This window comes from Felis catus, chromosome C2 (assembly GCF_018350175.1).
Source record: "Felis catus isolate Fca126 chromosome C2, F.catus_Fca126_mat1.0, whole genome shotgun sequence".
NCBI lineage: Eukaryota > Metazoa > Chordata > Mammalia > Carnivora > Felidae > Felis > Felis catus.
In genome coordinates, this window is record NC_058376.1 from 156,668,510 (window position 1) to 156,686,705 (window position 18,196).

The 18,196-nt window shown below is 47.1% G+C and overlaps 1 protein-coding gene across 2 annotated transcripts in view; it reads right to left on the bottom strand.

The window, feature by feature from the left end:
- The window catches only part of UBP1 (upstream binding protein 1), a 51,344-nt gene extending 33,573 nt beyond the window's left edge, over positions 1-17,771 (bottom strand). For both annotated transcript variants that reach the window (XM_023260795.2, XM_023260794.2), the window contains exons 1-2: positions 17,500-17,771; positions 2,819-2,970 (exon numbers count right to left, since the gene is read on the bottom strand). In XM_023260795.2, the coding sequence (XP_023116563.1) occupies positions 2,819-2,970; positions 17,500-17,612 (265 nt within the window). In that variant the 5' untranslated portion in view covers positions 17,613-17,771. The remainder of the gene's footprint in view (positions 1-2,818; positions 2,971-17,499) is intronic.
- Positions 17,772-18,196: the final 425 nt, after the last annotated feature.

Here is an 18,196-nt window from a genome sequence, read left to right on the forward strand (position 1 = left end):
AACTATACAAACTTATTATCACACAGTTCTGGAATTCAGAAGTCCAGCATAGGTCTACTGGGCCAACATCAAGCAGTCAGCAGGACCGTGTTCCTTTTGGAGGCCTTAGGGTAGAACCCACTTCCTTGTGGTTTTGGGGGGTTTTTTGTTTTGTTTTTGATGCCACTAATATCCCTTGGCTCATGGCCTCTTCCTCGGTCTTCAAATCTGACTCCGACTCTCCTACCTCCCTCTCTATAAGGACGCTTGTGATTTCACTGGGACTACCTATATAATCCAGGATAATCTCTCCATCCCGACACCCTTTATTACTATTTTTTTAATGTATTCTCTACCCCTAATGTGGGGCTTGAACTCACCACCCTGAGACCAAGTGTCACATGTGCCATCAGGCGCCCCTAACACTCTTTATCTAACCACATCTTCAAAGTCCTTTTTGCTATATAAGGTAAAATATTCACAGGTTCTGGGGATTAGGGCACGGACATCTTTGGGGAACAATTATTCTGCCCACCACAGTTCCTAAGCAGTGCAAAAATGCTATTTCTACAGTTTAAAACTCTGACTGGCTTATTTAAAAGATTGCGATAATACACTTTCCAACAAACCTGGCAAACTTCCCGAGTCACGGAACAGGTATCTAGTACCAGGCTGGGTTCTAGCAATTTGCAAAAATTGCTCATCCAGCTGCAACAGGAAACTAACACGTCAACCAAGGTCTAAATAGTTGGTTTCCAGTGTGATCAGAAACCATTAAAGCTACTTAGTTGTAAGTGACAGGAACAGCAATAAAGGTCGTATTGGACTTCCTATGTGTTGGCTAGCTTGTAAGTGCATCATATCCATTAATTCAATTTAATCAACTGTTCTCACCTTGTCTTACGAATCTGTAAAATGCATTTTTTAAGTAAGCTCTATGCCCAACAGGGGGCTTGAACTCATGACCCCAAGATCAAGAGTCTCCTGTTCTACGGACAGCCAGTCAGGCACTCCTAAAATGGATTAATATAACTTCGGGAGTTATTGGGGAACTAAATAACACACGTATAGTACTTAGTACAATGCTTCACACATTGTGAACACTCAGCAAACGTCAATCTAATACATCATTACTATAGATGGTGGCTGGCAACTTTTATCAACATGAGAGATCTTTTCCCAGTTTAATAGTAACAGTGATAAAAATTATGGATGTTTCCCCAGGTCAACAGACAGACACATCCAACACATTCCTTTAAACAGGGGTCTGTGTGTACTCGATCATCCCATGGTATGCACGCAACAGAACTTACTCAACTATTCCCCAAGTAAGAGAAATGCACGTGACTCCCTTGTCATTAGAAATAAAGCTACAGCGGATATCCACGCCCCTACATAGCTTCTTCTGATATTTTTTTTATATCTAAAACAGGTTACCATATACACTTAAGGTTCTTTCAAATATGACACTTAAGTCTCAAACAACAGAAGGCCTACCCAAACAATATTAACACCAAAGTTAGGGTACTGCTATGAGTGCTATGGTAGAATAACCTGGGTTGTAAAACCTCATGGATCCTCAATTTATAGATCAAATGAAAGGCTAGCATAAGTTATTCTTCCATATTTCAGAATACTATTATTTCATAATAATCCAAAATCTACAGCTCACAGTTCAAGGAATTAAAGATCCTATTTAATGATGGAAAAACAATCACAATATATCTTAAGCGAACAGGTGTTAATTCCAATTTTGTTGAAATATACACAAGAAAATACACCTAAAATAACATTTAAAATACTAAAACGTATTGTTGGTGGGATGCAGCTACAGTCAATTTTCATCTTTATCTCTTGAGGTATTTCCCAATCCTTCTACAATGAGAGTATGTACTACTGTTTTTACAAGAATAAAAGTTCAGGGGTGCCTGGGTGGCTCAGTTGGTTAGGCACCCAACTCTTGATTTTGGCACAGGTCATGATCTCATGGCTCGTGAGTCTGGGCCCCACTGCACTGTCAGTGCGGAGCCTGCTTGGGATTGATTCTCTCGCTCTCCCCCCTCCACTGACCCCCGCCCTCCCTTGCTCACTCTCTGGCTCTCAAAAATAAACTTAAAAAAAAAAAAAAAAAAAAAAAAAAAGGAAACTTTAGATTTAAAAGAAAACTGAAGGAGCAACATGCTTTCAGTATGTATATCCAACAAATGAATAGCTGTGTAACAAAGTACTTTTGTTTAATTTGGTCAGTCACATTGGCCCACGCCCAGACTGCTAAAGGTACCTCAGAAAAAATCCCTTACAATTTCCAAAAGTAAATTCTACACCCACATCCGTTTTCCACTCTGCCAGCTCTCATTTTCACATCACCAAAACATAATATTCTCATCAAGTGCAGACAAGATACGGGTGGACAAAATTTGACACGGTTTCTTTTAGCCACAGACCCCATCCTGGTGCAGCGTGTCTATTTTCAGCACAAACCTGCTTCAGGCCTGAGACCCAGGTTCCTTGCTAGCTGGATTTCTGATTCATTCTCAAGTTCCATATTGAAACCAGGGTTCCTAAAAATAACTGACATCCTTTCCTACTTGCTCCTCCTCTGGATTTGGTCTGAAAAACCCTGTAATAAATCTTGTTCCACAGACCTTATTGATGCAAATCGGCTTCCACAAACTTTTACCTCGTTGGCTCACAGTAAAATGCCTACAATTTCTGTTAACTGAAGCTGTCGAACTTAAGAAACATAATCGAATTGCAAGCTGTTACTGGCAGACTAGGCTGCAGTGCCACCATGGATACATCGAAGTTCTTCGGCAAAACACGATCCAGCCATACCAACCTTGGTTCAAGTAAGTGAGCGTCTCGTCGTGCAGTTTGACGGCTGGCGAGGTGGCGGCGCACATCACATACTGAAAGGGTGGGTGTTTAGTCTCACCATCCAACGGAAGGCTGGAATCTTCCTGCTTAAAAATGGGCAATGCCAAGACATCGCTGAAAGGCAAAGGAATCAACATTGACCTGAGTTGGAGTTTAAAATACTTAAAAGCATATAAAAACATGTAGGGGTAGCTTCTTTTAAAACTTTAAGTTCAAGGGCACCCGACTGGGTCAGTTGGTGGAACATGCAACTTCTGATCTTGGGGTTAGGAGTCTGAGCCCCGCGTGAGGTCCAGGCGCTACTTAAAAAAATAAATAAACTTTTATAAAAAAATAAATAAAATAAAATTTAAGCCCAGAAACGTCATGTAGAATGAGAGAAATATTAATGTTAATCTGGCTCCCCCAAAAGATAGTATTAATAACCCATCTCTCCAGCGTGGGTCGGGGCGGGGGGGGGAGGGGGAGAGTGGGAGAGCAGCTATGATTAGGCAGATAAAATGAGAAGTATTTAATAGTTAATAAAGTCCATGCTGATTAAGCAAGAGATCTAACAATATGTATGCTACTTCAAAAAACTCTTTAAAAACCTTAAACTCCATATTATTTCTATGAAAAAAAAAGAGCAAGTGCATAGCTACCTGTTTTGAAAGGTAGGTCACACTGGCACCATAAAATCACAAAGAAGCGTCTGATTAAGACGGTACTTTACAAAAAGTGCCCCGCTAGGCCTGGCAAATGCTGGGCATAAAGCTTCAGCCTTCGTCTGAAACAGTGGCTTCTTCTGAGAAGCAGACAGTTGCTGCAGAAGCAGCTGCTATCTCCCCAAGGATAACTTGGCGCACCGGCTGGGGGGATGTGGGGGGGGGGCCTTCTGGGGCACTGCCTATATTCTTCTCTGTTAACCCAAACACATGGATGTGTTTGCTTTGCTTTTTTAAAAAACAGCAGAGATATAACTTACATTCCATAAAAACTCACCCTTTTAATCATTCAGTGGGTTCTGGCATATTAATAGACTTGTGCAGTTATCCTATCTAATCCCAGAACATTTTCATCACCCCAAAAAGAAATCTCATGCCCGTTAGCAGTCACTCCCCAGCCCTATTGCCCGACCCTAACCCTAGTCCTGGCAGTGACCTACTGTGTCTCTATGCACTTGCCTATTCTTTTTTTTTTTTTAATGTTTATTTATTTTTGAAAGAGATAGACACACACACATGGAGTGTGGGCAGGGAAGGGGGGCAGAGACAGGGAGACCCAGAATCTGAAGCAGGCTCCAGGCTCTGAGCTGTCAGCACAGAGCCTGACGTGGGGCTCGAACTCATGAACCACGAGATCACGACCTGAGCCTGAAGTCAGACACTCAACCTACTGAACCACCCAGGTGCCCATGCACTTGCCTATTCTCAACATTTAATGCAAAGAGAATCCATCCCATGGCCTTTTGAGACTGGCTTCTTTTACTTGAGGTTTTCAAGGTCCCGCTGTTGTAGCATTCCCATTTAGGGATGAATGATACTCCCTTCAATTAGACGGATCTAACAGACGGATCAGTCTGTTTACCCACCCTGGGGCATCAGGGCTGCTGCTGCTAGTGTAAACCTAGGAGAATTGCCAGGTTATATGGTTACCCTGTTTAACTTTCTAAGGAACTACCAAAGGGCTTTCCAAAGAGGATACACAATTTTACATTCCCACCATTAATGTATGAATTACAGGTATTTGCTTTGGAGATAAATCGCTGTTCTGTACACCTGTATCTTGATAATGTCTCTATGTTCCTTCCTCCATAAAAAAGTAAAGTAATAACAAAATACCCAAATGAATAACTACTTTATCAACACCACTAGCAAGGGCTTGTCTGAATTGCTCCCCCCGCCCCCAAAAGCTGTTAACATACTCAGATATTTGGCTAGTCCATTTTAATTAAATTCAATTTAAAACCAAAAGTGTAAATAAATGAGATGGGAGAGAAAGGCTGCACTGCGTTCGCTCCTCCCCGCACACACTCTATTAAAGCACCAGACTGATTATTCAGAGAGTAATTACCCACTAGCCCTCTTCGCACCTGGGAATTGCCAACACGCTCCTAAGCACTTAAGTATAACTGAGAAACACACCGTCAGCACTGGTCCTCAATCCTCTAGAGTTCTTCTCAACACTGCAACCTGAGGGTCACCCGAGGGGCACAGATCTAAAACTTTGCGGCAGATATAAAAACTTTTCAGGAGGCTGAAAAACGGTGCTTTAAGACTTAGAGCAACTCTCTTCATGAAAAACAATCATGATTGTTCCATGGTAGATGAGCATATATATATTGCTATTGAAATCCCCATTCATTTGAACTAGGGTCCCGGCAAGGCCCCACTCTGCTCTTCTTCCCTCTTCTACTTGTCCTCACTGCCCCTGGCCCCCACACCAGCCTCCCACCCTGCCTCTTTCAAGGCATCTGTACTGGTGCTGGGTTTGGAGCCACTCTTCTGCTGATGTCCATCTACTTCACTTCATTTAAATGTCACCTTCACGGCGACAGCCTGCCAACTGCAGTCCGCCCATCCGTGTTCCCAACTCCCCTTGTCCTGTTCTATCTTCCCACAGAGCTTATCACCTTCCCACAGTACACAGGACTTAAGTTTGTGCCACCCCTAAGTATACAACCATCTCCCAAATTTGTTTCACTTCACTGACTCACCCCAACATTTAGAGCCTCAAATGCCTGTTGAATCAATGAACCAACGGCAGCCCTAATAATCAATCATTATTAAAATGAAAAAAACAGGTATCTAGGTAATTTAAGATCCTCATGTCGACTAAGCCGAACCTTAGGAAAGAAAGTCCCAGGAGTCAACTGTTTTTTTGTAATCCCACATCCCAGACAGGTAGAGCTCCCAGGGATCAGACAAGCAAATGAAAAGTCTCAAGGCTTCAAATTATTACAAGTAATTTTGAAATGCCAGTACCCAAAAATAACCAGGCACACAAAGACAAACAAGACTCTGGGAGCAAGAACCAACAGCAAAAACAACAGATGGCATACACCCAGTTCCAGATCCGTCTGTTGGTATTCAGCTCTTTTCCGCCTCTGTCGCAGAGGGGTTCGAGGTCTGAAACTACATATACAAGACTTCTTGCCAGCTGGAGTCTTGCTAAGTCATCCCAAAGGGAAGCACTGGTGGGAAACGAAAAGGGAGTAGGAAAAGACAGAGGTGGGCAAGCGCACAGAGGGTGGCTACAGGAAATTTCTAGGCCACGGCAGCCATGCCCCCAGGCACAACCAGGTAACAAGCCCTCCTCCCCAAACTGTTCCAGCACCTTTGCAAATACTTCACTACATCTTTCTCTGCTTGAAACATCTAAATGGTTTCTCTTTTCCTAACTGGACACAGACTGATACCCCCCAAAGAATTCAGATGCTGGAATTATTGGACCTATACTATAAAATTATGCTTACTCTGTATAAAGAAATACAAAAGGCAAGCCCAGGGACACCTAGGTGGCTCACTTGGTTGAGCGACTGGCTCTTGGTTTCCACTCAGGTCATGATCTCACCATTTGTGAAATAGAACCTGCTTGGGATATTCATTCATTCATTCATTCATTCATTCATTCATTCATTCTCTCTCTCTCTCTCTCTCTCTCCATCTCCGTGTCCCTCCCCTGCTCACTCACACACACTCTCTCTCAAAATAAATTTAAGAAAATGTAAATAAATGACAAGCCCAAATGATCTGCAAGGAAGAGAAAATTTTAAGGGACAGTAAAATAAAAAGGAACAAACAGAACTTCTAAAACTGGAAAATAAAATTGATAAAATTAAGAACTTAGCTTTAACAGCAGCTCAAACAGAAATATATAGGTAAAAAGAAGTTATGGAAAATGCAAAGAGACATTAAGAAACAGAGGGCAAGGTGAGACAATTTTACACTGAATTGAATTCCCAGAAGAGGAAAACATATCACAGAGGCAGTATTTGACCTAAAGGCTGAGCAATTCCAGAACTGATGAAATATACCAATTGACTGATTCAGGAAGCCCAAATAACCAAAGCAGGATAAGATGTGGTACATATACACAATAGAGTATTACTCAGCAATCAAAAAGAATGGAATCTTGCCATCTGCAACTACGTGGATGGAACTGGAGGGCTTTATGCTAAGTGAAATTAGAGAAAAGACAAATAGCATATGACTTCACTCATATGAGGACTTTAAGACACGAAACAGAGGAACATAGGGGAAGGGAACCAAAAATATAAAAACAAGGAGGGGGACAAAATGGAAGAGACTCTTAAATGCAGAGAACAAACTGAGGGTTGCTGGAGGGGTTGGGGTGGGGGGTGGGCTACATGGGTAAGGGGCACTAAGGAAGACACTTGTTGGGATGAGCACTGGGTGTTATACATGGGGGATGAATCACTGGAATCTTCCTGAAATCATTATTCCACTACATGCTAACTAACTTGGGTCTAAATAAATAAATAAATAAATAAAATTAAAAAAAATAAAGATACTATGTTTAAAGAAAAAGGGAATCAATCACTGGAAAGCGGGAATGGGGAGAAGAGGTGGGAGAGATGAGGAGGGGTCCTGGAGTGTCCTGGAATCATCAAGTGCTAGGGGTGGGGAGCAGAGGATGAGGCCACCGTGGGAGCAGCACAGTCGCAGCTGTGGCAAAAGGATGCACTTGAATGCCGAGGCTGTGAACTTCAAGTAAGACCCATTCACTGCTTTTCTAGACCACATTCAGCTGCTTAGGTGTGTTAGGTGTCACATTTAATCAGGGTTACAGTTTTGCTACAATAAAAAAGGTGGGAGGGGAATAAAGCAAGAGGGCCAAGAGAGACGGAATATTAACAAGGAAGAAGTAATTACAACAACTGCACATGGAAATTAAAAGTGGCTGAAGAAAAAAAGGTGTTCAAGAAGGCGAACTGAGTCCAATCAACGACCGTAGACGGGCCAAATGACAGAGCAAGAGGAGGGTCCTAAAGGAATGAGCTGCGAGGATAGAAGGTGGTAGTTAACGCTTAACTCTGAATTTGAGATTATATGTGGGTTGCGCGGTTGGAAATGTCAAGGTCTAACCATAAGATTGAGTAGCTAAAGATAATACCACTGTAAGAAAGATACAAGGAACAGAAATGTCAGGCTACTAGAAGGCCCATTTAAGTGTCTTCTGAATCACCAAAAATTAAAACAGCAATAGTGTCAGATAGTGACAGTGAACCAGGACCTAAAATTTTAAAAATGAGGAATGACCCAGGGTGCCTGGGTGGCTCAGTCGGTTAAGTGTCCAACTTTGGCTCAGGTCACGATCTCTTGGTTCCCGGGTTCGAGCCCCACTTTGGGTGAACCTGAGCCCCACTTTGGGCTCCACGCTCTCTCCCTCTCGTGGGATTCTCTCTGCCCCTTGCTCACTCGCACTCTCCTCTCTCTCTCGGGGGTGGGGGGGGGGGTGGGGGGGGGGAATGAGGAATGACCCAGAAATCACTAAAATGACTGCAATAATTGGGTGACTGGTTGATATTTGGTAACATGAAATTCAAAGTTGGGAGGTCTTGCAAGGAAGGAGACAGGAAGCGTAGTTTGAGATGGCAATGAAAGGAAGGGGGTCCTTCCCTAGGCCTGTGGAAACAGACCACCACCGCTTGAGAGGGCTTCAGAGGAAAAGTCATCATTAAGAGACAGAGTTGACTACGTTGGTTTCCCAGGACCGTCACAACAAAGCACCAAGAACCGGATGGCTTAAAACAGAAATGTGTGTCCCTCGGCTCTGGAGGCCAGAAGTCCGCAATAAAGGTGTCAGTGTGGTTGGTGCCCTGTGAGGGCTGTGAGCGGGCTCTACTCGGGGCCTCTCTCCCAGTTTCTGGGATTTGGTGACATCTTTTGTGTTCCCTGGCTTGTGGATGCATCACTCCAATCACATGGTCAGCAGCAACCAGTGGGCCTTCACTTAAGTCTTCCTCTGTGCCCAAATGTTCCCTTTTTATAAGGATACCGGCACCTGCCCTGATTACATCATTTTTACTTGATTACCTCTATGAAGACCTTATTTCCAAGTAAGGTCACATTCTGAGGTCCTGTGGGCTAGGACTTCCAATATATCCTTCTGGGGGGGGGGGGGGGAGGGAGGGGCACAATTCAACCAATTAACATTGACCACTTAGGGGATTTTTTTTTTTTAATTTTTTCAATGTTCATTTTTGAGGGAGCAACAGAGCACAAGCAGAGGAGGGGCAGAGAGAGAAGGAGACACAGAATCCGAAGCAGGCTCCAGGCTCTGAGCTGTCACCACAGAGCCTGACACGGGGCTCGAACCCACGAACCGTGAGATCACGACCTGAACCAAAGCCGCCTAGGTGCCCCACTAAGGGGATTTTCTGATGACAAACTGAGAATTCCAGAGGGCAACATGGAAGGAAGTTAGGAACTGGTAAGAAAGCGGAGATGGGTAAAGAATTGGCGGGGGGGGGGGGGGGGTGCAGGGGTGCGTGGGTGGCTCAGTCAGTTGAACGTCCGACTTTGGCTCAGGTCATGATCTCACGGTTTGTGGGTTCGAGCCCCGGGGACAGGGTCTGTACTGACAGCTCAGGGCCTGGAGCCTGCTTCTGATTCTATGTCTCATTCTCTCTCTGCCCCTCCCCCACTTGTGTTCTGTCTCTCTCTTACTGTCGATCAAAATATAGGAGAAAAGCAGCGACCTGAAAATCTGGAATTTCTCATAGTCCTGACAAACAAATACTAAGGGCACAAAAGGTCTGGTCCAATATGCCCTAAAAAACTTATACATATGTCTAGGAGAGACAGATCAAAAAGGCACAAGTATAATAAAAAAGAAGTTATAACTAATGATATAACAACTAAAAAGATGAGAATATCACTACCAACTCTGTGCCAATATATTGGAAAATATGGATGAGATGAATATGCCCTAGAAAGAGAACTTATCACAGGGTGCCTGGGTGGCTCAGTCCGTTGAGTATCTGACTTCGGCTCGGGAGTTCAAACCCCTGGGGCTGAAGCCTGCATCAGATTCTGTGTCTCTGTCTCTCTCCCTCAAAAATAAACTTTAGAAAAAATTTAAGAAAAAAAAAAAAAAGATAACATCAAAACTTTCTTCAAGACATAACGACACCTGGCTGGCTCAGTTGGTGGAGCATGTGACTCTTGGGGTTGTGAGTTCGAGAATAAAATCTTAAGAGAAACAAAAACTTTCTTCAAGACATAAATAGCTGTTAAAAAATAATCCTACAGACACTGATATCATGGTTAAAACATTTCCCCCCAAAGAAAATCCCTGCCCCGGAATGGTTTTACAGGCAAGTTCTATCGGACTCTCAAAGGCAGTTCTTACACAAACTCTTTGACAGAACAGAAAGAGAATACTTCCTAACTCATTTGATAAGTGTAAAGTAATTTGGAGTCAAAACTGGCTACAAACAGAACTAAAAAGAAAATGAAAAGCTCATTTCAGCCATAAATACAGATACAAACAAACAAACAAACAAATTATTAACAAACCAAATCCAAGAGTCCTATGACAAAGCATGGTCTAGTTGAGTATTCCCCCGGAACACAAGGACAGAATGCACAATCTGGAAACAGAACACCACACTTCTGGACAGTTGATTTAGAACAGAATGGCATTGTGAAGAGGTTCGAGGAAAAAGTCTTTTCAAGTAGGGAAAAGTGCAATCGCCCTCCTACTTCATACCATACCAAAAACAAAAACAAATTTATTCCAGATAGACTGTAATCCTAGGCATAGTCTATAAAGTAACAGATCATTAGAAAAGACTGTAAAAATATCTTTGACCCTCACAGTAGAGAAAGGCTAACTGTAAGTGAAAACATTAGTCAATCTGACCATCTCAAAATCAAGAACGTCAGCTCAAAAGCCACCAAAAAGACAAAGGAAAGACAAGTCATGGAGGTGAAGTATTCATGACATCTATGCATAATCAAAGACTATATCCAGGATCTATGAAGAACTACAATAGGAAAAAAGAAAACAGAATTAAATGACGACAAAGGTGCTGCCTTCAAATCTTGAGACACTTACAGATAAACATATACACTCTTAAACGTTATCTATTAGAAGACAAACACCAGGAGGAGAAAGCACCCAACCAAAGAAGTTGGAAAATAACCAGAGCAAGCAAGAACCTGGAAGAAAATAACCACAAAAATAAAACAGAAAACCCAACCTAAAAGAAAAACAAAACCAAAACTGGTTTCTTTTTTTTAATGTTTATTTATTTTGAGGGAGAGAAAGCACGTGGGTGCAGGTGTGACGGTGGGGGAGGGGCAGAGAGCGAGGGGGGAGGGGGAGGGGGAGGGGGAGGGGGAGGGGGAGGGGGAGGGGGAGGGGGAGGGGGAGGGGGAGGGGGAGGGGGAGGGGGAGGGGGAGGGGGAGGGGGAGGGGGAGGGGGAGGGGGAGGGGAGAGGGAGAGGGAGGAGAGGGAGAGGGAGAGGGAGAGGGAGAGGGAGAGGGAGAGGGAGAGGGAGAGGGAGAGGGAGAGGGAGAGGGAGAGGGAGAGGGAGAGGGAGAGGGAGAGGGAGAGGGAGAGGGAGAGGGAGAGGGAGAGGGAGAGGGAGAGGGAGAGAATCCCAAGCGGGCTCTGTGTGCAGGGCTCGATCCTGAGAACCAATCCCGCAAACCCTGAACAGAATCAAAACTCAAATGCTCAACTGACAGTGCTCCCCAAAATTTGGTTTCATGCAAGGCACTAAAGATACAGACAAACCTCTGACATAGGTCACAAAAGCAGGAAAAGACGGGGAGTTCCTGTGAGGTAAAAGGGAATAATCACAAATACAGAGGTCTTTTTTTTTTAAACCTAAAAACTTAAAGCAATTTTAAATGAAGAGTAAAATGACCACAACTGGCTAACGTTCATAAATTCTGAATATTCCTATGTCCACTGCATAAATTACATGTACAGTCAAACATCTACTTTGTGCAAAAAAATTAAAATCACCAAATCCAGGCTGCATTCCAGGTGAGCTTTACAAAATCTTGAAGAAACCGTTAAGTCTCATCTCATAAAAAATTTCTAGGGGTACCTGGCTGACTCGGTCCGTAGAGCGTGAGATTCTTCATGAGTTCAAGCCCCATGTTGGGCATACAGTCTACATATCTAAATACATAAATACAACAATACAACTTTTAGCCCATAAGAGAGAAAGCTATCCAACTCACTTGAAAGTGATACAGCCTTGATGTTAAAAAAAAAAAAGAAAAAAAAAAGTCTTGATGTTTAAAAAAATAACAGGAGTACAAGAAAATAAAATTAAGGACCAATCTCATCTAGGAACAAAGATCATCTATTTATGAAACTTTGGAAACCTTCTCTAAAATCAGTAAGAAGATCAAAGAATCAAGTTTTTAGTGGTTCTAAACAACACTACAGCAAAGCCACGGCCAACACACCAAGGCAAGAATGTGAAATGTAAAGACCATACAGGAAGAAACGAGTCTACCGCTATTTACAAATATTGTTGGGGCGCCTGGGTGGCTGGCTCAGTCGGTGAAGCCTCCGACTTCGGCTCAGGTCAAGATCTCACAGCTCTTGAGTTCGAGCCCCGCGTCGGGCTCTGTGCTGACAGCTCGGAGCCTGGAGCCTGCTTCGGATTCTGTGTCTCCCTCTCTCTGCTCCTTCCCAGCTCGCACTTTGTCTCTCAAAAATAAATGTTAAAAAAAAAAGTCAAAATAACTATGAATAAACGTTTAAAAATTTTTTAAACGTTTTAAACGTTTATTCATAGTTACCTTATGAACAATAACTAGAAAAACCGACTAGAAAGTCTGAGAGCCTACAAATTATCAGAACGAGTAAATTCACCGAGGTCCGGGGCGGGGGAGAAGCAAACTACAACAAGACGGAGAAGAAACACATACACAGGCTTCCCGGCAGATTTTCCTTCCATCCAGAAAGAGCGCGGCCCACCGCACGCATGAACGGCAGGCGGCCAAAAGGTGCCACGGAGACCAGTGGAAGCCGTAGCCCGGCTCCGGAGCGTCAGGGCCCGGCCGCGCCGCCTGCCGAGCCACACGGCGACAGGCTGCTCGACTTGTCCGAGCTCCGACACCGGGGCTGCTCTTCATGTAGAAGAAAGTCCGTTTCCCGCGTCTGCAGTCTAGGCGCACGCCGCACCAGCGATGGTCAGAGGTGCGCTCTACGGGACCCCGAGGAAACGGAGACTCTTTCAGGGGGTTCGGAAGGTCAAAGTTATTTTCAGCATCACAGCAAAGCGCGATCTGCCTTTTTCCCTTCGGTGACATCTGCACTCGGCCGACGGTGACCAGAGCTGCTGGTGCCGTCGCACGAACCGGGGCAGTGGCACCAAACTGGACCCAGATCAAAGCAGTGGTAGCCGCGGCGCAGTGATCATTCATCTCAGGACGTAGCGGCTCTTGGGCGGGTATCACGGATTTCTGCTGCGCACCTAGTGGTTGTCCGAAGGAGAGCTTTTATGCCACCGTTTGATCTGCAGGCCGCCCCGGCAGTTTCCGGCAGTTTCTCTCACAAAGCATCAGTTTTACTTGAGAGGAAAACTAACAGGCGTGCCCGGGTGTCTCGGTCGGTTAAGCTTCCGGCTCCTGATTTCACCCCAGATCACGATCTCATGGTTGTGGGACCGGAGCCCCGCATCGGGCTCCCTGCTGACAGCACAGAGCCTGCTTGAGAATCTCTCTCCCTCCCTCCCTCTCATGCTGCCACTCCCTCTCCCTCTCTCAAAATAAATACATAAATATTAAAACAAAAAAAACAAACAAAAAAAAGAAAAACAAACTACGATTATTCAGACCTAGGTATCTGGCAAATTTCCTCCAAAACCGAACAAAGCGGGCCCGTCGTTTCCTGGAAAACAACTGTGAGAGTGTCAGAGTAGGCAGTCGGCCGGGTTCTAGAAGGACGGCCGAGGCCGCCAAGAGGAAGTCGTGGCCGGCCGGGAGGCAGCCAGAGGCCGCTCCAAGACAAAAATCACGAGCGACCGGATCAAACCGGACAGGCCAAGATGGCTGCCGAGGTCGGGCAAAGACTCGTTACCCTGCTCACCCTGCCCGACCCGACTAAAATCTCCCTGGGGCTCAGGGTGCCGTGGCGGGACACCCCGGACCACAGAAGGGAATCGAGGCTCGGCCTCCGAGAAACGCCCACCTCGAGGGCAACCATTCCGGCCCCTGGTTAACAACACGACAGAAGCCCGAGACCCGGCGGCCCCGCTCTCCCCTCGCTCCCGCCCCTCGCGGCCTGAGGGCGTCCTTCCGCCTTCACGAACTTTGCTGCTGGCACCGCTGGGCTGGGCCGCGTGTCCTTGGATCCTTTCTCCCGATGGGATTAAGGCCCTCCAGGGCCGTCTTCTGGACGAGCGGGGTCAGAAGGCTGGGGGCCCGAGGTCTCCTCGGTCTCCCCGGCGGTAAGGCCAACGCCCCTCGGTGAGGTGATGACTGAATGCGTTATGTCTGATCTAAGGAGCTCACATTACTTAAGTCCTGAAAATTCCGTTGCTACAGACTCTACGTTTCATGTCAGCAAAACTCAGGTGGCCCCAAAGACCCTCTCAAGGAAGTTTTGAAGAGTTACTTTCTAGAGGCCACGCGGTTATCTGCCCCTCACTTCGCAAAACAGAATGACCCAGATTCCAAGTTCCGAGGGGCTTGAGACTTCCGTCCTTCGGCGACGGGAACCTCGGCCTTGGTCTGGAACGGCGGTGCCACCGGCAGGTGACGCGGGTGACCCCGTAACATCTGTGGGCTCCGGGTTACCCGCTTCAAAGGGAGGGACTGGTTAAGAAGTTCTAGGATCTCTTCACCCATCTCGAGGATCCTGACGTAACGAGCGCAAAGACTCTCGGAAACATTCATGAGCCGCCTCGTTTCCAACAGAGTCTGCAGCCGCTCACACCTCGTGCACACACGTGGCACAGGCGCAGACGCGGGGGGGGGGGGGGGGGGAAGGGGGAGGAAGAGAAGCAGAGAAAACAAACGAACCCAAGTCAAGTGGAAAGAAAGGAGAAGCAAAGGTAATACGAGAAATTGCCACAACGCCCCCCAACACTGTTAGCCTGCGCTGTTTAACGCACACAGGTTTTTATTTTTTACTTTTATTTTTCACCCAGGCTCCGTGCCCAACGGGAGGCTTGAACTCACGACCCGAGATCAAGAGCTGCATGCTTTACTGACTGAGCCAGCCAGGGGCCCTAATGCAAACAGATTTTTAAGTCAGACTATCGAGAGAAACCGTCTTTTTTACAAGCCATCTTCCCCCAAATCCACAGAAACCATTTCTTAGAAAGTCTTTAAAAATGGCTTAAACCATCCAAAGAGCAAATAGAGGAAGCCCACTTCACTCTGGAACACGAAAGAAAAGCTTACTTTGCAGGCAGCTTTCCATTTTATGAAGAAATCCGTTCTCCAAGAATTTCCATTTTTGCACCTCAAATTTACTTCCTGAACTTACGGGAGAACAGATCAAAGGGAAAGTTAGGCAGCAACGGCCTTACTTCCCATCTGATGCAGAGGAAAAGAGCCTGCCTGCCCGTGCACGTGCATTAAAAAGACACCAGGCCCCCCTGAGATCCAGCCTCCTCAGGGCTCCAGGTCCAGGCCAGGGAAGGACGAGTGCACTCACAGGAGGCCTGCAACAGCCTCAATCTTTCTTCAGACTTAGTCCACAGAAAGTCCGTTTTGGAACTGCCCAAGTTTGAATCCCAAATCGAGGGCCCTGAATTTGCAAGAGGCAAGCAAGTACTCTCATGGGTTCCTCAGTTTTGAGGACCCAACTGCATATGAAAAAACAAAACTAAACAAGCTCCTTGAAAACCTGGCATTTGCCTTCAAAGATACCTGGAAATTTAGATGAAATGGTACACCGTGAAACAATAACCAAAAACATCCAATGGAAAGTTTCCCCGTGGCAAGTATTGTAAGAGACCAATAATTATAAGATGTCAGGCATTATTTTAAGAACAAGGTCAGGGAAATGGTTTATAGCATGATTTTCTTTCCTTTCCACAGAATAAACCATAGATAAAAGTTCATTAGTTGGCTGAGTCACTAAAACAAACAAAACTCTAGGAAAAAAGTAAAAGCTCAAAATAACCCTAATAAGCAAAGTTCTTGGCAGCAAACTCTCCTTTTCCTGTAACTGAAAAGTGAGAAGCAGCTTTTCAGCCGAAAACGCTACATTCCCTTCAGGTGCCTTAACTAGCCTCCAGGAGCTGCGTGGCACTTGAGGCCCACGTTTTCAAGTGGGGAATCACGGTCTGCAGGACGCCTGTCCGGGATGACCCTATGACTTTCAATAGATCAATTTCTTCAAGTGAAACCGTTGTTCCCGAAAATAAGCCACCTCACCCAGAGCCCTCAAGTTGCACAAGTGCCGAGAGGAAGTGCCAAGTTCAGGGAGAGGAGCACATACCCACCCAATCAGGGTCAGAGTCTGGTGAGGAAAGGCTTTCCCCACCCACTTCCACGCTCTAGGAAACACCTCCTCCTTTCTGAGAGTCCTTTAGTGCCCAAAGTTTCCCGTGTAAGACCCAAAAGCTGAATTTCTTCAGGGAGCAGTCTCCACCATCCCGGCCTGCCCTGACCCACAAGTCTTTGCTCAGGACGGTTGTGTCCTCGGTCCTCACGCAGAGCCGCAGGGAGGTGTATGAAAGCTACTGGGAGACTGGACAGCTCTTCAAAGACACAGGCATTACGTTAAAGAACTTACTTAGAAAATCTCATTGAATTAGCCTTCATAAAAAGCTGCCAAGCCACGGGATTTTACACTTTAATCGGGTGAATTTATAGTGCATCAACTGTATTTCAATAAAGCTGCTAAAAATAAAAATAGCGAGCTACCAAACTGACAGAAGTTATTCAAGAAAACAAAAACAGAACCACGGCATTCTTCAGGATAAAGGCCAGAGACTAAGCTCAGATCTGTTGCAACCTTCAAAATTAAACAAAATGAATGGCTGCTGGTACAGGCAGCAGAGACTAAACAAACTATTGTTTGTTGTGCAATCACGGCATCTTAAAGCCTTCTTCAAAAGAAAATAGCCTAAGAGGGTGGTCCCCAAAATGCAAAACTTCACATTGAAAGAATCAAAATACAGAACTAAGGCGCTCCCCCCCCCCCACCGTGTCCACTTTCGCTTATGACATAATTACTGTTGTAACAGCCGTGATTAAAATTTGCAACCAGGAAAGACTACAATGTAGAACAGAATAGGAACGGGTAACCGAAACCTTAAAGAGTATTTTCCCAGTACAAGTTCTACTATTTCGTACACTGTATTCCAGCTCCAAGCGGCTTGTAAATCACTTGCCAGGAAAGGAAGCCCCTTCCCCCACCAAGCCAAGCCATCCTAACAGCCAGCCAGTTTTCCAGCAAAAATGAAGCCCTCAGGAGCAGTTTCCCGGAGCCAGGCTCGCTCCCACCCCCCGCCACCCCCCTGCCACCCATCTGGGCAGAGGCCCGCGGGGCTCCCCGGCCCCGACGACCACGCGGCAGGGCCCGGACCCCGCGACCGGGAGGCCCGGGCGCCGCTGGGAGCAGCCGCACCCGGTAGAGGCCCAGGGTCGCGCAGGCCTTCCCCCAAGGAGACCGAGGCTTCCGCCCGCCCAGCCCAGGGCGCCCGGTACCTCATGCTGTAGGCGCCGGCGCCCAGCTCCTGCCCGATGCCCGAGAGGCTGGCGTCGAAGTCGTGCACCAGCCCGGACTCGATCACCTCGTCCATCTTGAGCACCCAGGCCATCTTCCGGCCTCGCCGCCGCCCGGCGCGGCCTCCGCGAGCAGGCGATGGGGCCGGAGCTCCGCGGGCGCGCCCTGGGGGAGGGCGCGGGTGAAGCCTCGGGCGGCGCGGCGGATGGTCACCACGGGCGGCCCGGGCGGCGGCCGGGACGAGAGCGTCCGGGGCCCCGCAAGCGGGGCACGGCGAGCCCGGCGAGCAGCTGCAGCGGGAGCGGCCGGGCCGCCGGCAGCGCCTCCCTCCCGCGGGCGCCGGCCCCGCGCCTCATGCCGCCGCCGCCCACCCCCTGCGCCGCTAGCGCTGCAGCCGCCGCCGCCCGCCCCGCCCCGGAGCCCCCGGCCGCATACTCCCCGGCCTTGCGCGGGGGCGGGAGCTCAGCCCGCCAGTCACCCGATCCCCGGCCTCGACCCCGGCCCTCGGCCCGCCCGCCCAGGCTCTAGCGCCCCGCCGCCCCGGCCAACCCCGCCGACGCCGCTCTGCCGGCCCGGACGCTGGCTTCTATATGGCTGCGGCCCGAGCTCTCTCGCCGCTTCCGCCTCCTCCGGCCCCGCCCCGGCCCCGCCCCCAACCCCGCGTTCGCCCCTCGCCGG